General features: G+C 43.9%; 1 protein-coding gene across 1 annotated transcript; it reads right to left on the bottom strand.

The window, feature by feature from the left end:
• Window positions 1-518: 518 nt before the first annotated feature.
• On the bottom strand, window positions 519-26,943 carry tmppe (transmembrane protein with metallophosphoesterase domain). The gene is made up of 5 exons (XM_078544159.1): window positions 25,767-26,943; window positions 21,275-21,385; window positions 19,364-19,529; window positions 12,886-13,025; window positions 519-3,874 (listed from the first exon to the last, which is right to left on the bottom strand). The coding sequence occupies exons 1-5, from the start codon at window positions 26,470-26,472 to the stop codon at window positions 3,684-3,686; spliced, it is 1,314 nt and encodes a 437-aa protein (XP_078400285.1). The 5' UTR covers window positions 26,473-26,943; the 3' UTR covers window positions 519-3,683.

The raw sequence follows: 26,943 nt of genomic DNA, 5'->3' as shown, positions 1-26,943 counted from the left end.
GAGGGGAATGAAAAGGAGAGTTTCACTTCTGAGTTTTCAGTGCAACGGGAACAACGGATCGACCACATGACTATATTTACATTGAAACCTGCTTCACCGTAAGGCTAAAGCTGATGTATAAATGCATCCTTACTGTACACAGTCTGAGAAATTTGAGTGAGAGCACAGGAAAGAGTACCGACAGCTTGCTCAGACTATTGAACTGGAATGGTTACCCTGCTGAGACAGCAGGAATTTGGGGTCTTAATGTTTTGTACTCAATCTTTTATCCTGGCAAATTGCCATTAGAAACTGCAGGATGAGAAATCCTCCAGCCAGCCAATTACCCACGTTAACTATATCTGCTCTCTTAAAACGTCCTTCACTCTTCTCTCCTAAAAAGAGTGCGAGTTAGAACACCCTCAACTTTCCCTTATCATCTCAGAGTGTTTGACTTTATTAACTCCAACCCACATCATTCAACTCAACTTTCCAAATGGCTAAATGGGTCATAAATCCTATTTTGGAAATGGAAGACACTTTTGTTTTGGTAGAATAAAATTTATTAATCTTTAAACAGAAAAAGCCAAGATTCCACAGGATAAAATGACCACAAAGTCCAAAAGTTCTGGTAAATATATTTGGCTTGCTGTTAAGCTTTGCTGCATTTCAGAACCAGCCTTCACATCTAACCAATCCAACATTGCCTTTCCACTGTAGTGCTAGATTTTTGTTATGCCTAAATATTAGATTAGGTCTACTTATTCTACTTTAACCATAGTGCACAAAAGATGGTCTGTGTTCTGTACCAAATTGGAGTTGATTGAAAGCAACAAAAAGAACAAATATTGTTGAAAAAGAGGTATGCTGCCAAAGCTTTTCATCTTGCACTTATCAGGACAGATGCAAGAATGCCAACTTTCAAAGGGAGCAACAATTTATACTGCACGAGAAAAAGGTGCTGATTGGTTGGCAAGTTCACTCTGATTGGTTGAGGCATTACCATGGAGCATTCACCAGGGATCTATTGACCCTATGCTTTTGTTTAATTTTTTAAAAAGGCACAGTGCCTGGACATGTTCTTTTTGCCTCTGGAGGACAGGGCTCTGTGTATGAATATATGCAGCTTCTAGAAAGCATAATGAGCCACATTGCAAGCCTGACTGATAATCTTAAATTGGTCATTAGTATAATTCTTAGCAGACTCAGGATTGTTCAGCAAGTGATGTCCAGTCACGGAATCACATCTAACAGTAGACATTGTGTTCTGAGCTTTTCAAGCAAGGGATGGTGGAATATGATCAGTACTTTGCCTATTGTGAACAGCCGAAGGGACATGCTGTTTGATACGATCCACCAGTCGTTGGGACGTACAGTCAACGTCCCTGGCATCACAGAGGCACTGAAATTCATCAACCATATTATTCACTTGTGTGGTAGGCAGAATGTCTTTTTGGCTTGATGGCAGCATTCTGATATTGGAAAATTCTAATTGTGTGGCTATCTCAAAAATTTGATCAACAGGTGAAGTTTGACACTGCTACTATGTAGTAGCAACACAATGTTGTATATGAATTTCAGTGCTGGTGCAATGCCAGAAACATAGGTTGTATGTCCCGACAATTGGCGGATCGTACCAAACAGCATGTCCCTTCAGCTGTTCACAAAAGGCAGAGTACTGCCCGTACTTAACCAACCTATACTAGCAAAATGCAGAACATCATGTCTACTCTTAGATGTAATTCTGTGACAGGGCAGCACTTAATGAACAACCCTGAGTGTGCTAAGAATTACAAAAACATCCAATTTAAGATTACCAGTTGGGCACGCAATGTGGCTCACTTACGCTTGCTAGAAGCTACATATTCATACGCAGGGACCTGTCATTTGCAGGCAAAAGTAACATGTCCAGGCATTGCACCTTTTTGAATTGAACATAAACGGGGGGGACAATAGTTCCCTGGTGCATTCACTGTGGTAACACCTCGACTAGACTCGACATGCCAACCAATCAGCATCCTTTTCTCATATAGTACAAGTTGTTGCTCCCTTTGAAATTCGGCATTCTGGTTTCTGTCCTGATGAGTGCAAGAAAAAAGTTTTGGCAGCCTGCCTCTTTTTTTAAGCAATACTCAATCTCTGTACTCTATCGAAAACAACAAGGTTGACTTAAAAACAAAATGTTTCTTCCAAAGAGTAACAACTGGCTTCTGATGAAAGTTACGATATCAAAAGAAATTTCCCAGTTTTTCACTTCCATTTGCTGTGGTTTTGAGTATTTTGTTTTATTTCACATGAACATAAACATTTTAAATTAAGCTTATCCTCCCCACCCCTTGTCAGTCAATTAAGCTGTTGAAAATTAACAAAAGTCTAAGTCCAGTCAATTCAAAGCTGCATCCTTGAAATTAGCTGATAATTCACTTTTTTAGCAATAATTTCTTACTTGAACTTGCATAATTCAAATTATTGTGCTGGTTAACTTTTAAGCATTTTGTTAAAAAACTTCAAGTGAACAGGATTAGATTTCTTTAAATTTTGTTTTCTATGACTTGACTTGGTTGCTTGGAGCTTCTCGTTGGATATAAAACATCTGGTTAGGTAATTCTACTCAGATTTTCACAGACTTACTGCTGATTTTTTACAGGGGACAAGTAACTGCAAACTCCATCAAAAGAGTTCCATCAGGTGCCAAAAGAGGTAAGCATTTGGTAACCTACATTAGTCTGAAGTGGAAAACACTTTCGGTACACAGTCTACCTTTCTCAAAAAAATGAATGGCATGACAAAAATCTTAAAATCTGCAACAATAATTCAGTGTGAACAGTTTTTAAACTTTCAAGAAGCATGGAAAGTATTACAAATTTGAATAAATTGCAAAGCATTTCTCAGAGATTAAAATACATCCTGATGTATAAATTCAAAACAAATGATTAGAAATTACATCAAGAAAAGAACAGTCTCTCTAATATTTACATACCCACTGTCAAACGATGCAGCAGTTAACATCACACCATGTTGAGGAATTCAAAAGATTACCAGTAATTTAGGACATTAATAAACTGCAGTGACAACTGTGGTAATTTTGACAAATAACAAATCTGAATGAGAAACAAACATAGAAAACTAGGGAACAAAATGCCTTCAATTTAATTTAGTATCTGATGGAGGTCAGCAAAGTGAGAATAAAAAATAAATGCACATTAGGATTACATTTTGTAATATGCATTGAAAACTGTCCATTTATTTTCGAACAGTGTATCAGTGCCATGGATTGGATCCAGCATCTGCCACACATTGAATTACTGGACTCAGCATGCTGCTGTGAGTTGGCACAGAGTGGATGGCGACTGGAGAGTCATTCACAGGCCCTGTTCAATCAGTCCCCAAGTAATCAGCAGAGGAGGCCAGGAGACACTCTAACACAGGTCACCCGGGTCACCTGGAGACCACAAAAAGGCTGCTAATGTAAAAATGATAAGCTGTGCTGCTTCTTACCCTCACCCTCATATTGTAACTGCATTGTTATAATCGATCAATCTTAGTGACATTAGTACAATCATTGGCAAAAATGTGTATAGATCTGCTCAAAAACAATTAACTCAAGTGATCTATTAATTATCATACAAACAGATTACCTACTCATTCTTCAAACTCATTGCCCTGGTGTAACAGTCATGATTCTGAAAAGGAGGACCTGCAATTCATCCAGTCTTTAAGATAATTTCTGTTATTTCTGCTCTGCTTCCAAGTCTCATTGGAATTCCATAGTAAATTGTCCCAGGAGTTACGTACACTAAACTGTTCTCACCAGCTTTGTAAAGACCTTCAAAATATGGGTTCAAAAAATAAGCAGCAATTGCCAGAGGGAAAATCTGCCCACCATGGGTGTGACCTATTGAAAGGAAGAATAAAAATAAATTAGATATTACACTTGTACTGATAAAATAATCCCATTCAAGAAGATTTAGTGAATTAAAACAATGGGCTGAATTTTACATTCAGCATGTGGGCACGCGCCTGACACGCTCGAGCGTAATATGACACGCGATAACTTCGGGCATGTGTCCTAACATCATCGTGCACTCGCGCGATATTTTGTTTGGCAGGTGTGCGCAGGAGTTGGCTGTGTGCCCACCGATAATTGAAAGGCTTATTAAGGCCATTAACGAGCTAATTAAAATCAAATTAATGCTGCCCATCCAACCTCACAGTTGGCAGGCAGGCGAAAAGGCCAAGCGGCCTTTACATTTTTTAGGAAACTTCATCCAGGAGCAGGATAAAGCAAATAAAGATTAATTGAAAACTTTATTTTTGAATTAAAAATATGTCCCAGCTCATGTTTTTAAAAATTTTTTACTGTCTTTAATAATTTTTTAAAAAATTGCTTCAATCTCCATGAAGCAGCTCCATGCCTCAGGGAGATTGAAGTGCTCTTTCACACGCATGCGCCAACTGCGAACTGGGGCACGCTCTCCATCGTCCCCCACTCGACGAGGGAAAAAGTCTGGCCAATGTAATCGAAGTGGTGAAATACATGCTCACTACACCAACGACACCCAGATCTTTCACAGGTAGCGTGCATAATCAGCCTTGTGGATTGAATACGTCTTAGTTTGTTCCGTTGTAAAAGATGCAGTTGTACCCAATCATATCTATAAGCAGTGTGCCAACATGCACCTGCATTTCATGCAATCACTCCATCATCTCATGTACAATGGAGCTGAACGCATAAGAGACAACACATACACTCACACTCCACACACACACACTACACACACACTAGATTACAAAGCATCAGGACATCCAAGTAAGAAATATTTCCTACGTTATAACAGTCTCTACATTTCAAAATATACTTCATTGGCTTTGAAGCATTTTGAGATGACCTGTGAAAGGCATGATATGAATGCAAGGTCTTTCTTTAATATAAATGCAATATATAAACTAATGATGTAGCCAATTTTATGAATTCTAAGCCAGAGGCTCAGGGAGCATAAAAGCAGTAAAGCACTGTTCTCCTCCTGATTGGGAAGGCAGTGTTCCTTTATCTGCAGAGATTGCTATTTGCACATGACAAAAGAACATTCAGGAACAATTGTGGAATCAACAAGGTTGTATTCCATCCCATTCCAAGAGCTACTTTATGTAATTTCTTCCTATTCATAATTCCTTTGAACATAGTTCCCTGTTGCAAATACAGGATCAAATAATTTGTTTAAGTATTGACACAGGATTTTTTTGCCAAGTGGGTTGTATGCTCCCATACAGTTTCAACCACATTGCTTTAGCGCTCAAAGAGCATCTGATGAAGTCTTGAAAGCCTTACCCAGCAAACAAACTTTCATGAACATTTTAATCACTGAAAGAAAGAAAATTCATAAATTTAGCCCAACAAACCCTTTGGAACTGAAGGAATCACTAAAAGGCTTTCCTGGAACCTTTGTCAGGTCAGTTAGCAAGATTATAAGCCATGTTTACTTTCTACTCCAATATTTTGCTCATATTCTCTCCTGCTCTGAAGGCAATGACTCATCCTGGGGTACAGTTTCCACAGTATCAGTCGTTTCCAGTACCTTAATCACATGCAGAAATTGAGGATGAGGGGGCATTGCAGTGGAGCCTGTACCTGTCCTGACCTGATACTCAAACAGGCACAGCTCATAAGCAGGAATGGGACCCTTGGCTGATTCCTGTACCCCACCTTGGCATTGCCTCACCTTGGGATGATGAGCTTTTCTACCATTGTCCTGACTAAGATCAATTATCTCAGCACAGACCAGCCATCAAGCCTGGAATCCTCAGGCTTATGCAACTCAGCAACACATTATTCAGTGCATTTGTTTATTTCAGTTTATCTATCTTCACAATTTCCCTTCCAGTGGTCCTGTGTCACACATCTTCTCCAGTCCAAGAAGACAGCCTAGAGTTCTGCTCTCAGACCTTTACCATTGCTTCTCAACAAATAGGAAGTATGCAAGATTGGCATTCCTCCAATATCAACTCCTTTCTTGTAAAAGTGACTGCTCACATCAGCAGCTTAAATCTGGAAATTATCAGGAAAACAAGGGTGCAAACCTGTGTCCTACCTATCCATGACAAATTATCCATAGCCAACAAGCCACCCATAAATCAGAAGCATTTTATTTTCTGTGCTACCTGCACAATGGGACAGCATAGTCCTGTTTCCAAGTTGGAAACCTTTATACGGGGGAAGGAGTTAATTAAATAACATATCTTTAGTTGTATGGATTATTTAGCAATAGTGAAAATATAACAATAGCCTTTACAGGCTGGATGGGTGGACAAGATTTCAGTTCAATATATTTTTAGCATAATAGTCACTATGCTAGTGTCCGACTGCTGACAAGTATAGAGAAGTCATTATGTCAGTATGTGTGAAATCAGTGTGAGGAATGGGTCCTTAAATAAGCGCCACATACACAGCAGTATGTAATCTGCCATAGTTTCTGTCACATTTCAGTGCAGAGAAATATTCTAACCTTATTAGATTCTATTATTAAACATGAGACCGCCACCATTCAGGCTGTCAGACAGTATAGCAACATCCTGTATTATCAAGGCAGCTATTCCTAGCAATCTGGTATGGCCAGCATCAGCATTTTCAGTGGAAGGCTGTTGGGGATTGTGAGGGGAATTGGAGTGATAAAAGGGGAAACTGTAATTAGTTTGGCCTATGTGTTAAGTGGCCTGCAGTGGTCTGGATTGCTGGTTACGCTGCTCCACATGAAGGACAAATGGGCATGCCTGCTGATTGGTCCACAGGACTGTGTAGGGCCCCAATTTAAGTATGGAAATAAGGCTCTCACTTATTTCAGGCAGAAGCATTGGGACCCATTTTGAAGTCGCTTGAAAATGGAGTCAGTTGTACCTTGGGCGGCCATTGAACAAGTCTCGGTTTTAAAAAATGTTTGTTTACCTACCATTGCATTTCCAGTGTAAAAGGGCGATGGGCATACAGATATCGCCCACATAAAGTCAGCTTTTCAGAACACAGTTAATTATTAACAGCAGATGTTCCTCTCTATTTTAAATTTCAAATACTGCATTCTAGAAGCTCTCCACCTACTGTTGAAATCATTGAGTCCAACCATAATTCATTCTTTACCAGATGTTTGAAATGTGGAAGTCCTTCCCTCCTTCAGTCTTTCCTTTACCCCAAATGCTATTTTTAAAAAGCCAAATTTATATAGTTCTTTTCTTTTCTCTCCAACTCTTTTTAACCTTGGTGTACTGCACCATGGGCCTCGCCACTTTGGTTTTTCAAAACAAGTCTCTTTGCCTCACTGAAATGAGTAGCACCTAATTTTAAAATAAAGTTGTTTAGAACCTCTCTCTCCTCCCCATTCTTTCCTAACTGCCACTGGCTCAATGTTCATATTTCTAAACTCAATGACTCAAAGCTACAAATAGCATATTTGTGAAATAAAACAACTGACCCACCCTCTATAGAAGATTGACCACACCCGCGGAAAACACTTGTGGCATTTTATTCTGAAGACTGCTTGTTAAACTATCTCTGATCAGCCACCTTAGCATTCATCACAACATGGTTCTGGGAAGAGCAAATTAAAGCTATGAATATCATAGTGGCCTTTCCAGCTCTAATATCAATTTAAGTGTTCTGCAAGCGCTCTGAGTCTATCCTGTTCTTCCAACCTGTTTATACCTCACCAGTTTTGCTGGATACCTGAAAAACACAAACTGATCAGTGACCATTGATGCCACCAGAAGTGGCATCTCACTCTATAATGTTTAACTCTGCATTCAAATGTAAAGCAATGTCCAGTGTCCAATCACTGTGTTATGTAACATAATTGCACATTGAATGGTCAATTGGGATTTTACCTTCACCACTGAAAGGTCAGTCAAAAACAAGGGACTGCAGCATTGTGTGTCTTGTGGTTTACAGTTGGGTAAACTGAGTAAACTTCAGTTACAGGTCCTGAACCCCTTGACATGTTAATCACATTAAGTTACATGGAGATAAGAGAGTTGCAAAGATGACTGGAAAAGCAGGAGTCGGCAAGGCAGAACAGATGCATTTGCCATGTTGAGATATTCAATGTTCTACACAGCTTATATCTGCTCTGGGATAGGGCACTTATCCTGCTTGACAGCTTGCAGACTGTTTCTTTTAAACTCAGTGTAATGCTAAGACATGCAGAAGTATGGATTTACTGAGATCCATTACACCATTCCCTCTAATACAGGAAGAGTTTGCTAGCATTTAAATCAGATGGTCCTGCAAATACCAGGAACATAGGAGCTGTTGGACCTCTACTGCAACATTTGTCAGAATAAAGCAAAACTTCACACACTAACGGCAGAAGCGTAACAGATTTGCACTAAGTATGGTAGCGGGTGTGAAAAAAGTCATTTTACCCACCGCTGCAATGGCAGCTTTTCATGCTGTGTCATCTCTTTCCCGGCGCATCCCACCTCATTAATAATGCATTCACAAGAAATGTGCCAGATCACTGGCGGTTGGGCACAGATTTGCCCTTGGGTTTCCTCGCTCTGGATGCCATATTTAAAGCGCACCAGAGCGCAGCCTACTTCATGTCTACAGACCAGGACAGCTCCAGGCGACAGATGGTCCCAAAAGCAAAGAAAATGGCAGCCCCCAAATTTAGTGACGCCTCTCTGGGGTGCCTGCTGGACACGGTGGAAGACCTCTGCAATGCCCTCTACCCTGGCTCTGGCCATAGTAGAGCTGACTGCATCACCACCCACCCACTGGTTGCACTCCCATGCAGCATCTGTGCCCATCCAACACGAGGCTCTGCTCACTTTCATTTTCAACAACCATGGTCATGGTTAGCTCCCCCATTCTTTCCCCTCCCCTGGTCACCCATGTCCTTTCCCCCATCACTGTCGACCCCTTGGCATCGCCTTCCACCTCCCCGCTGTCACCTACCAACCCGAACCCTTGTCATTCCAGGATGCCCAGGTAAACGTGCGCCTTCCCTACCTTCCTGAAAATCCCACCCCCATCCACATTGACCTCCCCGACCTCCTCCTTCCCACCTCCAGGATCCGTATCTGCCTCTGAGTGCCCATCAGCCACTCTCACCATTCCTTCTACTGTTACCAGCGCATCCTCATCCTCCCACCTTACCGGTTCCCTTTGCCCCCTCTTACATTCACCATTCCCTCCTACCACGCCCACCTTCAGTTCAGTCCCCAGGAGGCAGTCATCGACTCCACAGACCCCTCCCTTGCACGTTCTCCCTTGGACATGCCCTCCCCACCTTATTCCCTCCTCCACCCTTCCCCCAGACATCTTTCCCCCTCCGAACTCCCTCCCTCACGCCTATCTCCCCACTAGCTGCATTCTTCCCATTACACCCTCCTCCCCCATACTCCCTCCTCCCCCCAGACACCTTCCCCCTTCCAAACTCCCCCTTTCCCCCGGACACCTTTCCCCAACTCCGAACTCCCTCCCTTGCTGCATTCTTCCCATTACACCCTCCTCCCCCCTCCAAACCTCAGCCCCGACACCTTCTTCCTCCACCTCTGAACTCACCCCCAAACACCTTTGTTCCCCCGCCCCCTACCCAGCCACACCCCCCTACTCCTGGTTCACCTTCGTCTCTCTCTCACAGCTAGACCTTCCTCTCCCCCCATCTCTCACCAATCATCCATAGCAGCCTATGGCCAAGACCATGGTGTTCCGAAAAAGACCAGAGGCATCAATGGAGAGATCCCACTGTCCATCAGCTGCTTTGTGGCGGAGCCAATTCCACGAGAATCCACCCAGCATGCGATGCACGTGTTCCTCCAGGATCCAGTAGCTGAAGGGCTCCTGCATCATCTTCTCCTCAGATGTCCACAATCTGAGCGAGGCCCTAAAGGTTAGTACCAACTTCTGCACGTCTCACTTGTCCAGACTTGTTCTGGGCCGGCGCATTTTCCCACCAGCGTAACAGTAAATCAGGCGTGGGGGTGGTGGTGGTACGATTCTGGTCGGGCCTTACTTTGCAAACATTACTGAGATGCAAATCAGGTTCACGCCGGCCTCCAGCGGGATTCGCGTTCCACCATTGCGGACACCATCTAATGATCCCGCTGTGCTTTCACAGTGCCGTGAAACCAATTTCTACCCCTCATGCCGAATTGTCCCACCGCCACCCCCTGCCAGCAGGACTGGACGATTCTGCCCCAAGTGTCTCTGCCTGAATTAAAAAGGGCCTTAGGTAGCGATCACTTAGGTGGTGTTAGGACCACTTCATGAAAAGCATTTCATTCATGCTGCTGGTCTGACTGCCACCAATCTGGGTAGGATCCTGAGAAAAGTGACCAAAATGCCTACTTGCTCCAGATGGTATGGCACTTGTAATATGAAAAGCAGCATCATAGAAGATACATATCACCTCGATCACAATCCTGAGGTAAAAATGGGCGTAGCAAGCACCATTTATCCTCCACTCATTTGCAGCAACTTTGAGCTGTACACTAAAAGGGACTGCTGCAGGCTGCTCAAAAAAAAATGGTCAGATATTTTTAACATTTATATTTTGCAGTGGCGGACGGGCGGGTTGGAGGGAGGAGGAGCAGGAGTGATCCTCTAGAGATCACAAAAAAACATCTCCTGCCGACTGCCATCATGTGTGAGGCTTCTCCCCTGCCTGCAGAATCATCTTCCGCTCCCCAAATCATTTTTGACTTTCAGAACCACATTGCTGCCTAAAACTGTTGTTCGGCACTGACAGTTCACCCTCAGCGTGTAAACTAAACCTGCTTCTCATGACAATTACAATGAGTGGGAAGTGGGAATGCTCCGCCTGCCCATCATGCAGCGTCTCCTGTTATCCTTCCTAGTTGTGGAATACTTCCCTGACAGCATCGTTGTCTAAACCTATTCCCACTATGGTAGGCCTCAGCTCCAACCTGATGTTATGCCACCTGATAACAAAAGGCTGCTGTAATCTCAGAGTTAACGCTAGCCCTTCTTCAGGGTACTGCCTGTTGCAATCTAGAATAGATATTGGAAATAATGAAAGGCTGTCTTGAGCACAAGAAAAGGAGTTTGCCTTGAAGAACAATAGCCTGGACTTTACAGTCAGTGATGAAATAATAGCGTTCACTGTTCCTCATGTTTACAGTTCCCCACAGACTTTTGTGGGCTTCTGAGCTGCAATTTGATAGAGATATTCAAAGTCACAAGGGGTCTGGATAGAGTAGATAGGGAGAAACTGTTCCCACTTCGGAAAGGATCAAGAACAAGAGCGCACAGATTTAAAGTAATTGGTAGAAGAATCAGAAGTGGTATGAGGAAAAACTCACGCAGCAAGCAGTTAAGGTGTGGAATGCATTGCTTGAGAGCATGGTGGAAGCAGGTTCATTGAAGCATTCAAAAAGGAATTGGACTGTTATCCGAAAAGGAAGAATGTGCAGGGTTCCGAGGAGAAGGTGGGGGAGATCGCACAAGGTCAATTGCTCATTCGAAGGCCTGGTGCAGACACCATGGGGTGAATGGCCTCCTTCTGTACTGTAACAATTCTGTGATTTCTGGTTCCTCGAGAGCCTTTTCAGTGCAATACCATCTACAGGGCACCTGTAGTATGTGTGAGGACAAGCACCAGTGTGGCTCTTTAACCAATCAGATTAAACAATCCTCACTGAGTCACAAACCTAGGCTAAACCAGGAAGTATACATTAGCATACTTAATTCATAGTAAAATCATGTACAGAACGTGAAATAAAGGCAGGGAAAGAAAGGTGGAAAGAAAGACATTCTTGTGCCTTAAGACATTTTACTACGTGAAGGTGCCAGAAATACAAGTTGTAGTTGTTGTTGAGGGATAAAAGTGACAGAAAGAGAAAGTAAAAAAAGGTTTATTTTATTATTTTTTGGAGTCTACCATAATAATTAAATTCTGAAGAAAGGAGATTCCACAGCGGTAAAAGTAAGCTTTCAGTGCCAGAGAGGTTGTTTGGCAGTAATTAGGACTCAGCACACCACTAAAAATTCATTTACGTCCAAATGTACCAGCCCTAACTTTTTCTGGCATGTGTAGTGGATAATCAGTAGATAAGTGCTGAAACTTCCTGTCCTTACATGGATTTCAATCCTGAATCTATTAGCAAGGTACCGGCATTGCAAAGCTTGTGGAGGAGCAAGGCAAAGCAGATAGCAACTTCCCGATTTCAGTGTTTAACTGCACATGTGCAGACTCTGGAAGTTGTTGTCCGATTTACTCCATAACAACGTTTGAGTGCAGAAGGCCTCAATAGTCTTCTTAATAGTAAATCTGGGCCATAGATTTTCTGACTACAATCAACATTTCATGATAATAAGTCACTCAAGCAGACAGCTCAGCAAATTCATAGGTAAACTCAACAAGTCCTACAGCAAAACTTCAACTTCAAAGCAATAAATGTCCAAACAAACTGAAAAGGCTCTTGAGGAACCAGAAATCACAGAATTGTTAAAGTTCAGAAAGAGGTCATTCACCCAAAGGTGCCTACACTGGCTCTCTGAATGACCGATTTGCCTAGTGCAATTGCCCCACCTTATCCTCATACCTTTTGCATGAACAAAGGACATACTATTCAAGTGACTATATCAGAACACAGTATTAATAATTTTAAAGGCCCAAAGGTAAATTTAATTGTAAAAGTTTTTTCAAAAGCTGTGACACATTTAATGGAGAATTACAACATGATCAGAGGTCATACAGATCTCTTTCTGAAGGCTTTTAACTTTACAGTAATATTACTAGAAGCAGATAGAGAAATCACTCAAATTAATACTGAGTGGAACCTCTAACTCTGACAAACATTATTTTAAGTGTTGCTTTAACAAATTCTTATTGTTGCATCAGCTACTTTCTCATTAAAGGGCAATGTTAAACAGGTAATAATGGAGGATGTCCATACCTGAGAGAATCAGGCTGATGTCCGGCCTGCTTTGTAGGGCGCGTTTAGCAGCTCTTGGCTGGTGTGCCAGCAACACTACAGCATCTTTGGTACTGCAACCATCCAATGCTTTCTTTAAGTCCATGCCATGTCCAGGATACCTACACGGAAAACAACAATAGTCAGGCTATGAGATTATAAGAAAGTGGTCAATATTACATGGGTGGAGTGATCATTTAGTGTCCCCATTTCTATAGTAGGACAGAGAGAGAGACAGGGTTTGTTCATCGACCCTCAGCTCGTCCATAGCCAGTTCCACTTTCCAGTTCTTTTGATATACTAACCATTAGTTAAACTTTAAAAAAAAATGCCAAAAAAATATTGCCCGTGTTGTTCACTGATTGGACCGAGAAAAGAGAGGAGTGATATTGTCGCTGGACTAGTAATCCAGAGACCCAGGGTAATACTCTGGGGACCTGGGTTCGAATACTGGCACGGCAGATGGTGGAATTTGAATTCAATAAAATCCAATGATGACCATGAAACCATTGTCGATTGTTGTAAAAACCCATCTGGTTCACTAATGCCCTTTAGGGAAGGAAATCTGTTGTCCTTACCTGGTCTGGCCTACATGTGACTCCAGACCCACAGCAATGTGGTTGACTCATAAACGCCTTCTGAAATGGCCGTGCAAGCCACTCAGTTGTAACAAATTGCTACAAATACATAAAAAAAGGAATGAAACCAGATGGACCACCCGGCATTGACCAAGGCACCGGAAATGACAACAGCAATCGCAGCCCTGCAAAGTCCTCCTTCCTAACATCTGGGGAGCTAGTGCCAAAATTGGGAGAGATGCCTCATAGACTAGTCAAACAACAGCCTGACATAGTCATCCTCATGGAAACATACTTTACAGATAATGTCCCAGACTCCACCATCACCATCCCTGGATATGTCCTGTCCCACCGGCAGACCAGCAGAGGTGGCGGCACAGTGGTATACAGTCGGGAGGGAGTTGCCCTGGGAGTCCTCAACATCGACTCTGGACCACCTGAAGTCTCATGGCATCAGGTCAAACATGGGCAAGGAAACCTCCTGCTGATTACCACGTACTACCCTCCCTCAGCTGATGAATCAGTGCTCCTCCGTGTTGAACATCACTTGGAGGGAGGAAGCACTGAGGGTGGCAAGGGCTCAGAATGTTCTCAGGGTGGGGGACTTCAATGTCCATCGCCGAGTGTGGCTCGGTAGCACTACTACTGACCGAGCTGGCCGAGACCCAAATGACATAGCTGCTAGACTGGGTCTGCGGCAGGTGGTGAGGGAACCAACAAGAGGGAAAAACATACTTGACTTCATCCTCACCAACCAGCCTGCCACAGGTGCATCTGTCCATGACAATATCGGTGGGAGTGACCACTGTACAGTCATTGTGGAGACAAAGTCCCGCCTTCACATTGAGGATACCCTCCATCATGTTGTGTGGCACTACCACCATGCTAAATGAGATAGATTTCGAACAGATCTAGCAACTCAAGACTGGGCATCCATGAGGCGCTGTGGGCCATCAGCAGCAGCAGAATTGTACTGAAACACAATCTGTAACCTCATGGCATGGCGTATCCCCCACTTTACCATTACCATCAAGCCAGGGGATCAACCCTAGTTCAATGAGGAGTGCAGGAGGGCATGCCAGGAGCAGCACCAGGCATACCTAAAAATGAGGTGTCAACCTGGTGAAGCTATAAAATAGGACTACTTGGGTGCCAAACAGCATAAGCAGCAAGTAATAGATAGAGCTAAGCGATCCCACAATCAACTGATCAGATCTAAGCTCTGCAGTCCTGCCACATCCAGTCGTGAATGGTGGTGGACAATTAAACAACTCACTGGAGGAGGTGGGTCCACAAATATCCCCATCCTCAATGATGAAGGAGCCTAGCACAGCAATGCAAAAGAAAAGGCTGAAGCATTCGCAACAATCTTCAATCAGAAATGCCGAGTGGATGATTCATCTCCGGAGGTTCCCAGCATCACAGATGCCAGTCTTCAGCTAATTCGATTCACTCCACGTGATATCCAGAAATGGCTGAAGGCACTGGATACTGCAAAGGCTTTGGGCCCTGACAACATTCCGGCAATAGTACTGAAGACTTGTGCTGCAGAACTTGCCATGCCCCTAGCCAAGCTGTTCCAATACAGCTACAACACTGGCATCTACCCGGCTATGTGGAAAATTGCCCAGGTATGTCCTGTACACAAAAAGCAGGACAAATCCAACCCGGCCAATTACTGCCCCATCAGTCTACTCTCCATCATCAGTAATGTAAGGGGTCATCAACAGTGCTATCAAGCGGCACTTGCTTAGCAATAACCTGTTCACTGATTGGGTTTGGGTTCCGCCAGGGCCACTCAGCTCCTGACCTCATTACAGCCTTGGTTCAAACATGGACAAAAGAGCTGAACTGCCGAGGTGAGGTGAGAGTGACTGCCCTTGACATCAAGGCCACATTTGACCGAGTGTGGCATCAAGGAGCCCTAGCAAAATTGGAGTCAATGGGAATCAGGGGAAAACTCTCCGTTGGTTGGAGTCATACCTAGCACAAAGGAAGATGGTTGTGGTTGTTGGAGGTCAGTCATTTCAGCTCCAGGACATCACTGCAGGAGTTCCTCAGGGTAGTGTCCTAGGCCCAACCATCTTCAGCTGCTTCATCAATGACCTTCCTTCCTTCATAAGGTCGGAAGTGGGAATGATGATTGCATGAATGTTCAGCACCATTCCCAACTCCTCAGGTGCTGAAGCAATCTATGTTCAAATGCAGAAAGACCTGGGCAAAATCCAGTGGGAAGTAACATTCGCGCCACACAAGTGTCAGGCAAGGACCATCTCCAACAAGGGAGAATCCAACCATTGCCCCTTGATGTTCAATGGCATTACCATCACTGAAACCACCAATATCAACATCCTGGGGGTTACCATTGACCAGAAACTGAACTGGACTAGCCATATAAATACGGCGGCTACAACAGCAGGCCAGAGGCTAGGAATCATGCGATGAGTAACTCGCCTCCTGACTCCCCAAAGCCTGTCCACCATCTACAAGGCACAAGTCAGGAATGTGATGGAATACTCCCCACTTGCCTGGATGAGTGCAGCTCCTACAACACTGAAGAAGCTGGACACTGTCCAGGACAAAGCAGTCTGCTTGATTGGCACCACATCCACAAACATTCACTCCCTCCACCACCAACGCACAGTAGCAGCAGTGTACACCATCTACAAGATGTACTGCAGGAATTCACCAAGGCTCCTTAGACAGCACCTTCCAAACCCATGACCACTACCACCTAGAAGGGTGGTACGAGGGCCACAGATAGATGGAAACACCACCACCTGGAAGCTCCCCTCCAAGTCACTCACCATCCTGACTTGGAAATATATCGCCATTCCTTCACTATCGCTGGGTCAAAATCCTGGAACTCCCTTCCTAACAGCACTGTGGGTGTACCTACACCACATGGACTGCAGCAGTTCAAGAAGGCAGCTCACCACCACCTTCCCAAGGGCAACTAGAGATGGGCAATAAATGCTGGCCTAGCCAACGAAGCCCACATCCCGTGAATGAATAAAAGTAATGTTTTTTTTTCCCCCGATATCTTTGTACTTGACAGCTTTCCCAATCACTTTAAAGAAAAAAGTATATTAGGGCTTTCTGTGAAGGCGAAACAACATGTTCTTATTCCTACAATATTCTTAACATCTTCTTATCTTCTTTTCCTCCCCTCCAATATTGGTTCTTTCCAATATTGATTTAAGTGCCTTTAGGCACTTAACAGGCCAGCATCAGGCCTTCCATATTACCAAGACCCCAGTGAAGTGGAAATTCCATCCCCCAGGCCTGCTGGCCTCTCTCCATTGCTGGCAGCACCACCGGGAGCAGTGCATGCTGTCAGTAATGTTTCTAGGCCCTGCCTGAGGATCACCTCCAGATCCCTGGACACAGGTGAGTCGACTGGGACGGAGATTGTAGGGAAGGGGTCTTTGGAAGGGGAAGAAGTCAAAGACAGGGGGGTAGCTTTCAGTGACCCCACTGCCCACACCCCCCCACCCCATTTCCCAATGTTGGGTTCCTCGATTTGGCACTGAGCGTATGTCAATGAGGGGCAGCCCAGCCTTTGGGAGCCACAGGAGACCTGCAAAATCTCTGATCCCCCACTAAATTCCAGTGGGCTCAGAGGTAATTGGTGTCAAGTGGCTCATTACTGAGCTTGATTGGCATCAAACTGGCAGCAGGGATTCCCACACCGGGCCCTTACTGCCCCCAACTGAATTGGACTCAGTTTTCCCGATGCCAGGAATTGGACACGGGTGCTGCCACCCGCTTCTCCCAAGTTGAAAGGCTCCCCCACCCCACCAGCATGCCTGCCCCAATGAGTTCAATTAAATTCCCATGTCATTAATGAAATGTTATCACAGTTTCAGAAGTTACCTGATACTTATGGAGTTCTTTCCTTTTTTATTAAACTTTACTTATATTATTTTCAATGTGCATACACAAAGTCCAGAATTCCCAACCACTTTATTGGTCAAATGTCAAACTGAAACATCCGCCGTATTTACACAAGATTTTCCTAGCTCACACATGGAATGGGGTCTACCATAGCCTCACTTGAAGAACCCAATGCTAACCATGCATGCAGCTAAAATCTAAGGGCAGAATTGTTCCAGAATTATACTAAGTGCGGTAGCGGGCATGAAGAAGTTGTTTTACCCGCCGGCTGCAATAGCGGGTTTTTGCGCTGTATCGTCCACTTCCTGCCTCATTAATTATACAGCCACAGGAAACACTGCTCACTGGTGGGCAGCCTCTGAATCACCCGCCATGCCGTTACCTCAGCGTTTCCTCACTCCGGGTGCCTTATCTAAACTGCAGCCACGCACACAGTTCTCAATGCTTACAGCCTAAGACTGCTCCAGTGAAGAGATGGCCCTGAAAGCCGAGAAAAGTTCAGTGACCCGTCACTGGAATGCCTTGTGGAGGCCTGTCATGATGTCCTCCACCCCCACTCTGGCCACAGGAGTCCAGCAATCTCACCACTCCGGCTTGGGAGGCTGTGGCAGTGGTGGTCAGTGCCAATGCTGCACAGAAGAGGTTGGCCATCCAGTGTAGAAAGAGGATGAATGATCCCATCCATGCTTACAGGGTAAGGCAAACATCTCATCACTCTAAACTCACAAGCCCATCACACATTCACTGGCATCCCACTCACTGCCAGCTCAAGGGACATCGCCACTCACTCTCTCATACACACCCTCACATCTCCATCTGGCCTCATCCCCTCTGGAGACTGCCCCTCAGTCCTCACCATCGAGGTCACTTGCACAGATCAACATGTGCCCCGACACACACCTTGGGATACCCCTCCTCCCCAGTACAGCTCTTGACCTGAAGTCTCTTCCCTTGCCTGAGGCCACTTCTCCCCCTTCCCCGAGCAAGCCTTAGCCCTGCAGCCGTTGAATAGCCACCCCACCTTACAGCTGGTCTGGTAGTTAGAGACCTGCCCGTGAGCCCCCCCTAAAACTGATGTGGTGCTGCCTGCGAAGCCTGGTGCTGATGACTGTGCCTGCTGCCCGAAGCAAGGCAGGCAAACAAACCTTGAAGTCCAAAGCAAAGTGCAGCTTGCCAGGTGCACGTCACTTATGTACAGTTGTGAAACACACTGGCGTGGTGCCCGGATGATCCAGCGTGGGGAGATGATTCCGGAGAACATGACTTATAATGAGATGCTAAAGTATTGAAATTAGGTTCCTGAAGTGTGGTGGCAGGAAATGCGGGCCACTATTGATGGGTGCAGCGAACGATCGCAAAATGGTTTCACGATGGTGTAAAACTGCTTTTTGGCCTTCACGCCATATTGTCTGCTCACAGTGCCAAACATGCCTGCTACCAACAGGAGTTGAAAATTCTGCCCCAAGTCTTATTATTACTTGACAATAGTTTGTGGCCTCTGTTTTTTTCATTTCACTCTTTCCACTCTAACCTGGGGGCTAATAGCACTTTGTCTTTTCAACCAACCTCTCAGAAAAAAAATACTCTAAGCAGAACTCCCAAAGTCATGTATTATTTTTGCAATGTTTACCTTTGTTTGAAAGTAAGAGGACTGAATCACACAGGAATGCATGGCTTAAACCTTAATGGTCAGGAAAAGAAAGTTCACAAAGTTCCACTTTTACAAAATCTGTTGTGATTTCCCTTACACAATCCTGCATTAAGATTCAGTGAACAAATCACTAATTTTTGCAAAAAGGGAAAATTTAAAAAACTTCCCATTCGCTTTTTGTAAGTTACTCTTTGATAGTCCTGAGGAGGGAGGAGGCTAGCTAGAGTGTGTCAGATGTTTGACTTTCTCAGAAAAGCTGCTGCATTCTAAGCCTTTGGAACACATTCCACAAGGGCTGAGTACACAGTGCCAAGATGGAAAATGAAGAACTTACCGTAACATCTCTGCTTCGATGTCATCAACCCCAGCCAGACAGAACCAGTCCTTGTTCCCACTGGGACTATAAATCTTGACGTGTTCATTGTGGAGTGGACGGATTTTTAACATTTGCAGATGCTTAAACCAGTTAGTGACGTCAACACTGTAATAGTCGTGGTTACCTGGGAGTCATTCAGAAAGATGGCACACACATTACTATTGCTTCTTCAGCCACACTTCCAGCAACTGCCTCAAGTTAATGAGGTCAGAATGCCAGAGAAAAAAGGGAAGAAAATGCTTGTCAATATTACAAAATCTGAATTAACAACAGCCAATGCTGGAAATCCCTTGCACTCGGTGTAATCCAAACTTGAGGATCAGTGTAGCACTGGGTGTATACTAAAGATGGGATTTTTTTTTAAAAATGCGTTCATAGGATGAGGGCATCACTGGCTAGGCCAGCATTTGTTGCCCATCCTTAACTGCCTTCTTGAACCACTGTAGTCCATTTGAGTATAGGTACACCTACAGTGCTTTTAGCAAGGGTTTTCAACCCAGTGAAAGTGAAAGAATAGCGATACATTTCCAAGTCAGGGTGTTATGTGTCTTGGAGGGGAGCTTGCAAGTGGTGGTGTTGCCATCCGTCTGCTACCCTTGTCCTTCTAGGTGGTAGAGATTGAAGGTTTGGCAGGTGCTATCAAAGGCGCCTTGGTGAGTTGCTACAGTGTATCTTATAAATGGTGTACACTGCTACCACTGTATGTCAGTGGTGGAGGGAGTGAATGTTTAAGGTGGTTTATGGGGTGCTAATCAAGCAGGCTGTTTTGTCCTGGATGGTGTCAAGCTTCTTAAGTATTGTTGTAGCTGCATTCATCCGGGCAAGTGGAGAGTATTCCATCATACTCCTGACTTGAGCCTTGTAGATGGCAGACAGATTTTGTGGGGTTAGGAGGTGAGTTACTTGTCACAGAATTCTCAACCTTTGACCTGCATGTGTCCACAGTATTTGTATGGCTGGTCCAGTTCAGATCCTGATCAATGGTAACCTCCAAGATGTTGACAATGGGGGAATTCAGTGATGGTAATGCCTTTGAATATCAAAGGGGGATAGTTAGATTCTCTCTTGTTGGAGATACTCATTGTGATCAATATTGAGGAGTACTGATTCATCAGCTCAGGGACAGCATTAGGTGGTAATCAGTGAGAGGTTTTGTTACCCTTTTTTGACCTAATGCCATGAGACTTGTTGAAGACTCCAAGGGCCACTCCTTCCCGACTGTATACCACTTTGCTGCACCCTCTGCCGGATCTGTCCTGCAGGTAGGACAGGATATACCTAGGGATGGTGATGGAGAGGTTTGGGACATTGGATGTAAGGTATGATTCGGTGAGTATGACTAAGCAGGCTGTTGCTTGACTAGTCTGTGGGCCAGCTCTCCCAAATTTGGCACAAGTCCCCAGTAGTGAGGAGTACTTTGCGTGGTCAACTGGACAGGATGTGCCTTTGTGGTTTCCGGTGCTTAGGTCAACTGCTGGGTGGTTGGTCAATTATATTCTCTCTCAACCTTTTTGTAGCAGGGTTTGGCATTTTATCTGCATCCAGATTTGCCACGCATATCTTGTTTTAATACATCTACAACACACCTGTATGGAAAGAATCCTTACAAATTATTCACTGTTTGGTGAGTGGTAATTTTTCTAATTATTTAAAAAAAGAGTTTGTCTCAACTTTAGGCTACTAGCAGGTTCGGGGAAGTTCTGTCTTCCTGGGCTAACTAGTTTTGCAAGTTTCTATCTTGCGTCCTGTGACAATGAAAATAATAATCCATATATTAAAATCCTACAATTCCCAATGATTCACTTTTATCAAGTTTACATATTGAATCATTATGTTGGCTGTCACTTTTTGAATGAAGAAAATTTTTACCTGTAACAAAGTATGTCCCTAATTTTGGCATCAGCTGCCGTAGTGGTTCTGTGGCTTTTCGGAGGTTGACTACCTGAGAGTCTGTGAGGTCACCAACAATCACAATGATATCTGAAAATCATGCAGCTATTTAGGTTATGTTTGCTTTATCACAAATGTAAAATGAATCATGGCACTAGCTAAATAATAGTCTATGACAAAAATATGTGTCAGAGAACTGGACAATACTTGCATTATTTTGCTTTACTTTGACTTCCCATTAATAATTACAACAATGAAACAGCCCAGTCAACCCAGCCAGTCCATGACGACATCTGCCTATTGCCCTTGAGGAACTAGCCCTAGTCACAATTGCCTACCTTGTCCCATATCCTTTCACTCACTGATCCAATCTAATGCTCAATGTCGACGCAGTTTCTGCCTCAACCACTAACCCGAGGAGTGAATTCCACATCCTCGCAATTCTTGCAAAGAAATTTATCCCGCCTTCTGTTCTAAATCAGAGTGGAACTGTGTCATACAGGCCAGGATGGGCTCATGTTCATCCTAGTTTCACGTTGAATTGATCCCAACTAGGGCCAGGAAAGGAACAGGACAACTGGCAGCTGTGTACCGTAACAATGGAGGAAGGCAAAAAAAAAAATCAGGAAATGTACGCATGGGGCTGACAGGTGAGGGCAGGATTGATTTGGTTTCTGACATGACCCCCCACAAACCCTGTTCAATAGCCTACCCTCCAACTTGGGTTACTTACGAAGAGGGTACAGCCCTAAACTGCAACTCAACTGGTATCCCTCAGCCAGGTGGACTGTAAGTCAAGAGGAATATAAAACAGCAAACTGCCAGTGGCCAAGGTGAAGGAAGAGACACAAGTCCCCACGTCCTAACAACACAGAAACAGAGGAGACCATAATGCCCCATGAGCTGCTCCACCATTCAATGCGAGCATAGCCGATCTTCGACCTCAACTCTACTTTCCTGCTCCCCATGTGCCTTGATTCTCTGAGAGACCAAATATCTGTCTAAGCCTTAAAAATACTCAAAGATGGAGTCTCCACAGCCCTCTTGGGTAAAATTTCACCACCCTCTGCCTTAAGAAATTTCTTCTCATCTTAATCCTAAATGATTGATATATCCTGATATTCCCCATATCCCGAGACTGTGCCCTCGTGTTCTAGATTCCCCAGGCAGGGAAAACAACCTCTCAGTGTCTATCTACTCTGTCAAACCTCTTCAGAATCTAACTATATTCCTCTCTGCAGATGCTGTGACACTTTCTGAGTTTTTCCAGCAATTTCTATTTTTCAGATTTCCAGCATCCGCAGTATTTTGCTTCTCTCTTCAGAATCTTGTATGTTTCAATGAGATCACCTCTCACTCTTCTAAACCACAGAGAATACAGTCTCAATTTACTCAGCCTCTCATCATAGGAGAATCTTCTCATCTCAGGGAGCAATCTGGAGAACCTTTGTTGTACTGCATCTAATACTTATATATCCTACCTTAAATATGAAAACCAAAACTGCACACAGTACTCCAGCTGTGGTTTCATCAAAGCCCTGTACAACTGTAGCAGACTTCCTAATTCTTGTACTCCAATTCCCTTGCAATGAAGGGTAGCATACCCTTTGCCTTCCTAATTGTTTGCTGTACCTGCATACTAACTTTTTGTGTTCCATTGGTCAAGAACACTCAAGTCTCTCTGAATATCAACATTTAGAATTTTTATACCTTTAAAAAAACTTTTCTATTCTTACGACCAAAGTGAATAACTTCACACTTCCACACATTATACTCCATTTGCCATCTTGTTGCCCAATCACTTAACCTGTCTATATCTCTGTGACCTCCTCTCAGCTTATATTCCCACACAGCTTTGTATCGTCAGCAAACCTGGATGCGGTTCTTCAGAGCTCTGAAGCAGGGTCATATGGACTCGAAACGTTCCCCTTAGTTGAAGGGTCAGTCATAAGGGGACATAAGTTCAAGGTGAGGGGCAGGAGGTTTAGGGGGGATGTGAGGAAAAACTTTTTTACCCAGAGGGTGGTGACGGTCTGGAATGCGCTGCCTGGGAGGGTGGTGGAGGTGGGTTGCCTCACATCCTTTAAAAAGTACCTGGATGAGCACTTGGCACGTCATAACATTCAAGGCTATGGGCCAAGTGCTGGTAAACGGGATTAGGTAGGTAGGTCAGGTGTTTCTCACGTGTCAGTGCAGACTCGATGGGCCAAAGGGCCTCTTCTGCACTGTGTGATTCTGTGAACTCTATTGCTCTCCCCACAGATGCTGCCAGACCTGCTGAGTTTTTCCAGCGTTTTCTGTTTTCATTCCCATTCATAAAGCCATGTTGACTTTGTCTGATCATGCTATGATTTCATTAGTGCATTGCTAAGACCTCCTTTGTAATAGATTCCAGCATTTTCTCAATGATTGATGCTGGGCTGACTGATCTGTAATCCCCAGTTTTCTCTCTCCCTCCTTTCTTGAACAGTGGTGTTACATTTGCTAACTTCCAATCCAGAGACCTTTCCAGAATCTAGGAAATTTTGGAAACTCGTAGCCAGTGCTTCCACTATCTCTTTCAAAACCCTCGGATGTAGGCCATCGGGTCCTAGGGATTTGTCAGTTTTTAGACCCTGAAATTCCTCAAAAAAAAATTTTCCCTTGGCAGATGTCAATTGTCTTTAGTTCCTCACTCTCATTAGCCCCTTGGTTAACCTGTATCACTAGTATGTAATTTGTTTCTTCTACTGTGAAAACAAACATAAAATATTGGTTCAATGTCTCTGTCATTTCCTCATTCCCATAATAATTTCTTCTGTTACTGCCTCTAAGAAACCAACATTTACTTTAGCTATTATCTTTTTTTATATATTTGTAAAAGCTCTTACAACTTTTTATATTCCTGGATGGTTTTTTTTCCTCATTCTATTTTTATTCCCTTTTTATCAACTTTTTGCCACCTTTTGCTGGTTCCTTAAATTCTTCCAATCCTCAAGCTTAATACTATTCTTAACACCATTATAAACCTCTTCTTTTAATCCAATACTATCCTTCACTTCCCTAGTAAGATCAATTTGTGGTTTTCTCGCCGAGCTTTTGCTTTTCAATGGAATGTATTTTTGATGAATATTTTGAATTGTTTCTTTAAAATGTTTCCTACTGTTCATTTACCACCATATCTTTTAATCTGTTTGCCCATTCAGCCAGTTTTTTTCCCCCTCACACCGATGCGATTTGCTTTGTTTAAGAATCTCCTTTGGGACTGGAGGATGTTGCTGTCAAATTTAATATGGAATTCAATTATATTGGTGACCACTTTATTTCCACCCAAAGGATCTTTTACTGTGAGGTTACTAATTGAAGCTGCCTCATTGTACTATACTAGCCTGGTTGGTTCCATAAGAACATAAAAAAAAGAGAAGTACGCCAACATATTGTTCCAGGAAATTGTCTTGAAAACATTCTACAAATTCATGTTCTAGATTTGATTTGTCCAGTCTATACGAAGATTAAAAACCCCCCAATTATTGCATTGCCATTGACACATGCTCCAATAATTTCTTGCTTATACACTGTGCAACTGTATAACTACTATAAACCACTCCCAACAGCGTTTTCTGACCCTTTTTGTTCCTAATTTCCATTCATACTGATTTTTCTTCCTGATCTTCTGAGACATGATCCTTTCTTACTACTGTCCTTACATCAACCTTTCCTATCAGGGTGCCTGCTCCTCATTTTCCATTTTGCCTGCCTTTTCAAAATGTTTGAAATACCCTGGAATATTTAATTCCCAACCTTGGTCACAATGTCTCTGTAATGGAGATTAGATCGAATTCATTTATCTCTATCTGTGCTGCTAGTTCATCTATCTTACGAATGCCTTGCACATTCAGCAAAAAAGAGCCTTGAATTCAATTTTATCTTCTTTGAATGGACACTATTACAGTTAAACGCTCTGTCCTTTCCTGTCCCACTTTTCTTGTCTTTATCCAAATTGTTACACTGCTCTATTGCCTCGACTTCTCTTTCGATTTCTAAATCTCCCTTCACATTACACCTACCCCCTGCCCAGCCATTTATTTCAAAGCCCTATCAGCAGCCCTAGATGTACAATTCACCTGGACACTGATCCAAACCCATTTAAGTGGACCGCGTCCCAGCAGTATCGCTCCCTCTTTCCCCAGTACTGGTGCCAGTGCCCTGAAAATCAAAATCCCTTCTTCCCACACCACCCTTTGAGCCACATGTTGAATTCTCTAATCTGCATGACCCTATGACAACTGGCATGTGGTTCAGGTAGCAATCCAGAGTTTATCAGCTTTGAGGTTCTGCATTTTAATTTGGATCCTAGCTCCTCAAACTCTCTCAGAATGTGAACAAGTCATACTAGCTAGCATTCTGGGTCAGCTAGCTGACAAGTGGGGCTTTGCCTCTTTATCTCCATTCTTATTGAAAGCAAAGGCTCCAGTCACTTTGTGCAGCATACCTGGATTTAGTTCATTAACCATCTTCACAACCATTTCAAGTTTGGTCCTTCCTACTGTAGGCCCTAAGTGAATGTCAGCCAATAAAACCATCCTCAAATTATGGAATGACTGAGGTAACTTGTGGACAGGTATTTCCACCTGTTTGATGAGAGGAGGCTGGCTTGCATTGTGAAGCCCCAGAACAGTGCAGGTAACAGTGAACAGGAGGGCCAGGAGCAACTTAAGCATATGCCGATTGTGACTGGGAGCAGCCCGGCTGAATGGCACCAGCTTCTGGGCCTGTTCCAGGAGCCCCAAAACAAGGAGGCTAAAAATGAGGAAAATGTACATCCCTAAGCAGGTGTAGGAGACCAGGGAGAAGATGTAAGGCTCTTCTGACACCAAAGCCAGCAGGGTGAAGAAACTGGAATGAGCCAGGAAGAGAAAAAGCGAGACGGTGATCTTCCAGGCGGTGAAACACTTGGAGCCATTCAAGGGAAGTGGACAGAAAGTCTGCGGGTTGGACACGGTCCTTTTCCAGATGTACCTCGAGCCGATTGACATGAGGCAGTTGACAAAGAGCAGGAACTGCACACGGAATAACTTCACCAGGGTCGGCTGATCAAAGTAGTCCCTTAAACTCCTGGAAATGACCATGGAGCAAAGCACAGCCGCAGCTGCCAGTGACACCCGGACCTCCCAGGACAACCTGCCTAAAGAAAACATCTTCCAATTTCCACCATGCACTCGCTTTCCTCTTTAAATCTTTTCGGGCCGATTGCAAGAAATCGTGGAGGGTTTTATTGCAACGGGATAAATCCAGCAGGCCGTTAACTTCCTCATTTGCTTCAAGGGCTTCCATTTATGTAGCGCCCGTCACGTCCTCGGGACTTTTGCAGCCAATGGGGCGGCCGCACGCGCCGTTACAAAGTGTCAAGTTCAGGGAACGTTCCATTCGAACGCGGGCCCGGGGCTTCCGCGATTCAAAACGTTCCAAATGGCCAAACTGCTCGATCCCAGTCTGGGTCCAACTGAGCTCAATCTGCAAACCAGCAGCCACAAATCATAGACACCCGCTAGTGCTGGAACTCGCTAGACATTTATAACGACAGATAATTTGCCATCTTATAACAGGCTGATAAGATTTAAGCACGCAAAGGATAGAAGAAATTGTGTAATTTATGTAGTCGTTCTGGT

This window comes from Cetorhinus maximus, chromosome 6 (assembly GCF_964194155.1).
Source record: "Cetorhinus maximus chromosome 6, sCetMax3.hap1.1, whole genome shotgun sequence".
NCBI lineage: Eukaryota > Metazoa > Chordata > Chondrichthyes > Lamniformes > Cetorhinidae > Cetorhinus > Cetorhinus maximus.
The sequence above is the reverse complement of the archived record's forward strand: the minus strand, read 5'-3'. Positions and strand labels throughout refer to the sequence as shown.

What these genes read in the sequence shown, in the direction of transcription:
- tmppe (XM_078544159.1), bottom strand. Translation starts at nt 26,472, where the DNA reads ATGTTTTCTTTAGGCAGGTTGTCCTGGGAGGTCCGGGTGTCACTGGCA. An exon ending in GGTTAATGAACTAAATCCAG is followed by an intron (nt 21,386 to 25,766) that starts GTATGCTGCACA and finishes CATGATTTTCAG; the next exon opens with ATATCATTGTGATTGTTGGT. An exon ending in CATCAGCCTGATTCTCTCAG is followed by an intron (nt 3,875 to 12,885) that starts GTATGGACATCC and finishes TCCTTTCAATAG; the next exon opens with GTCACACCCATGGTGGGCAG.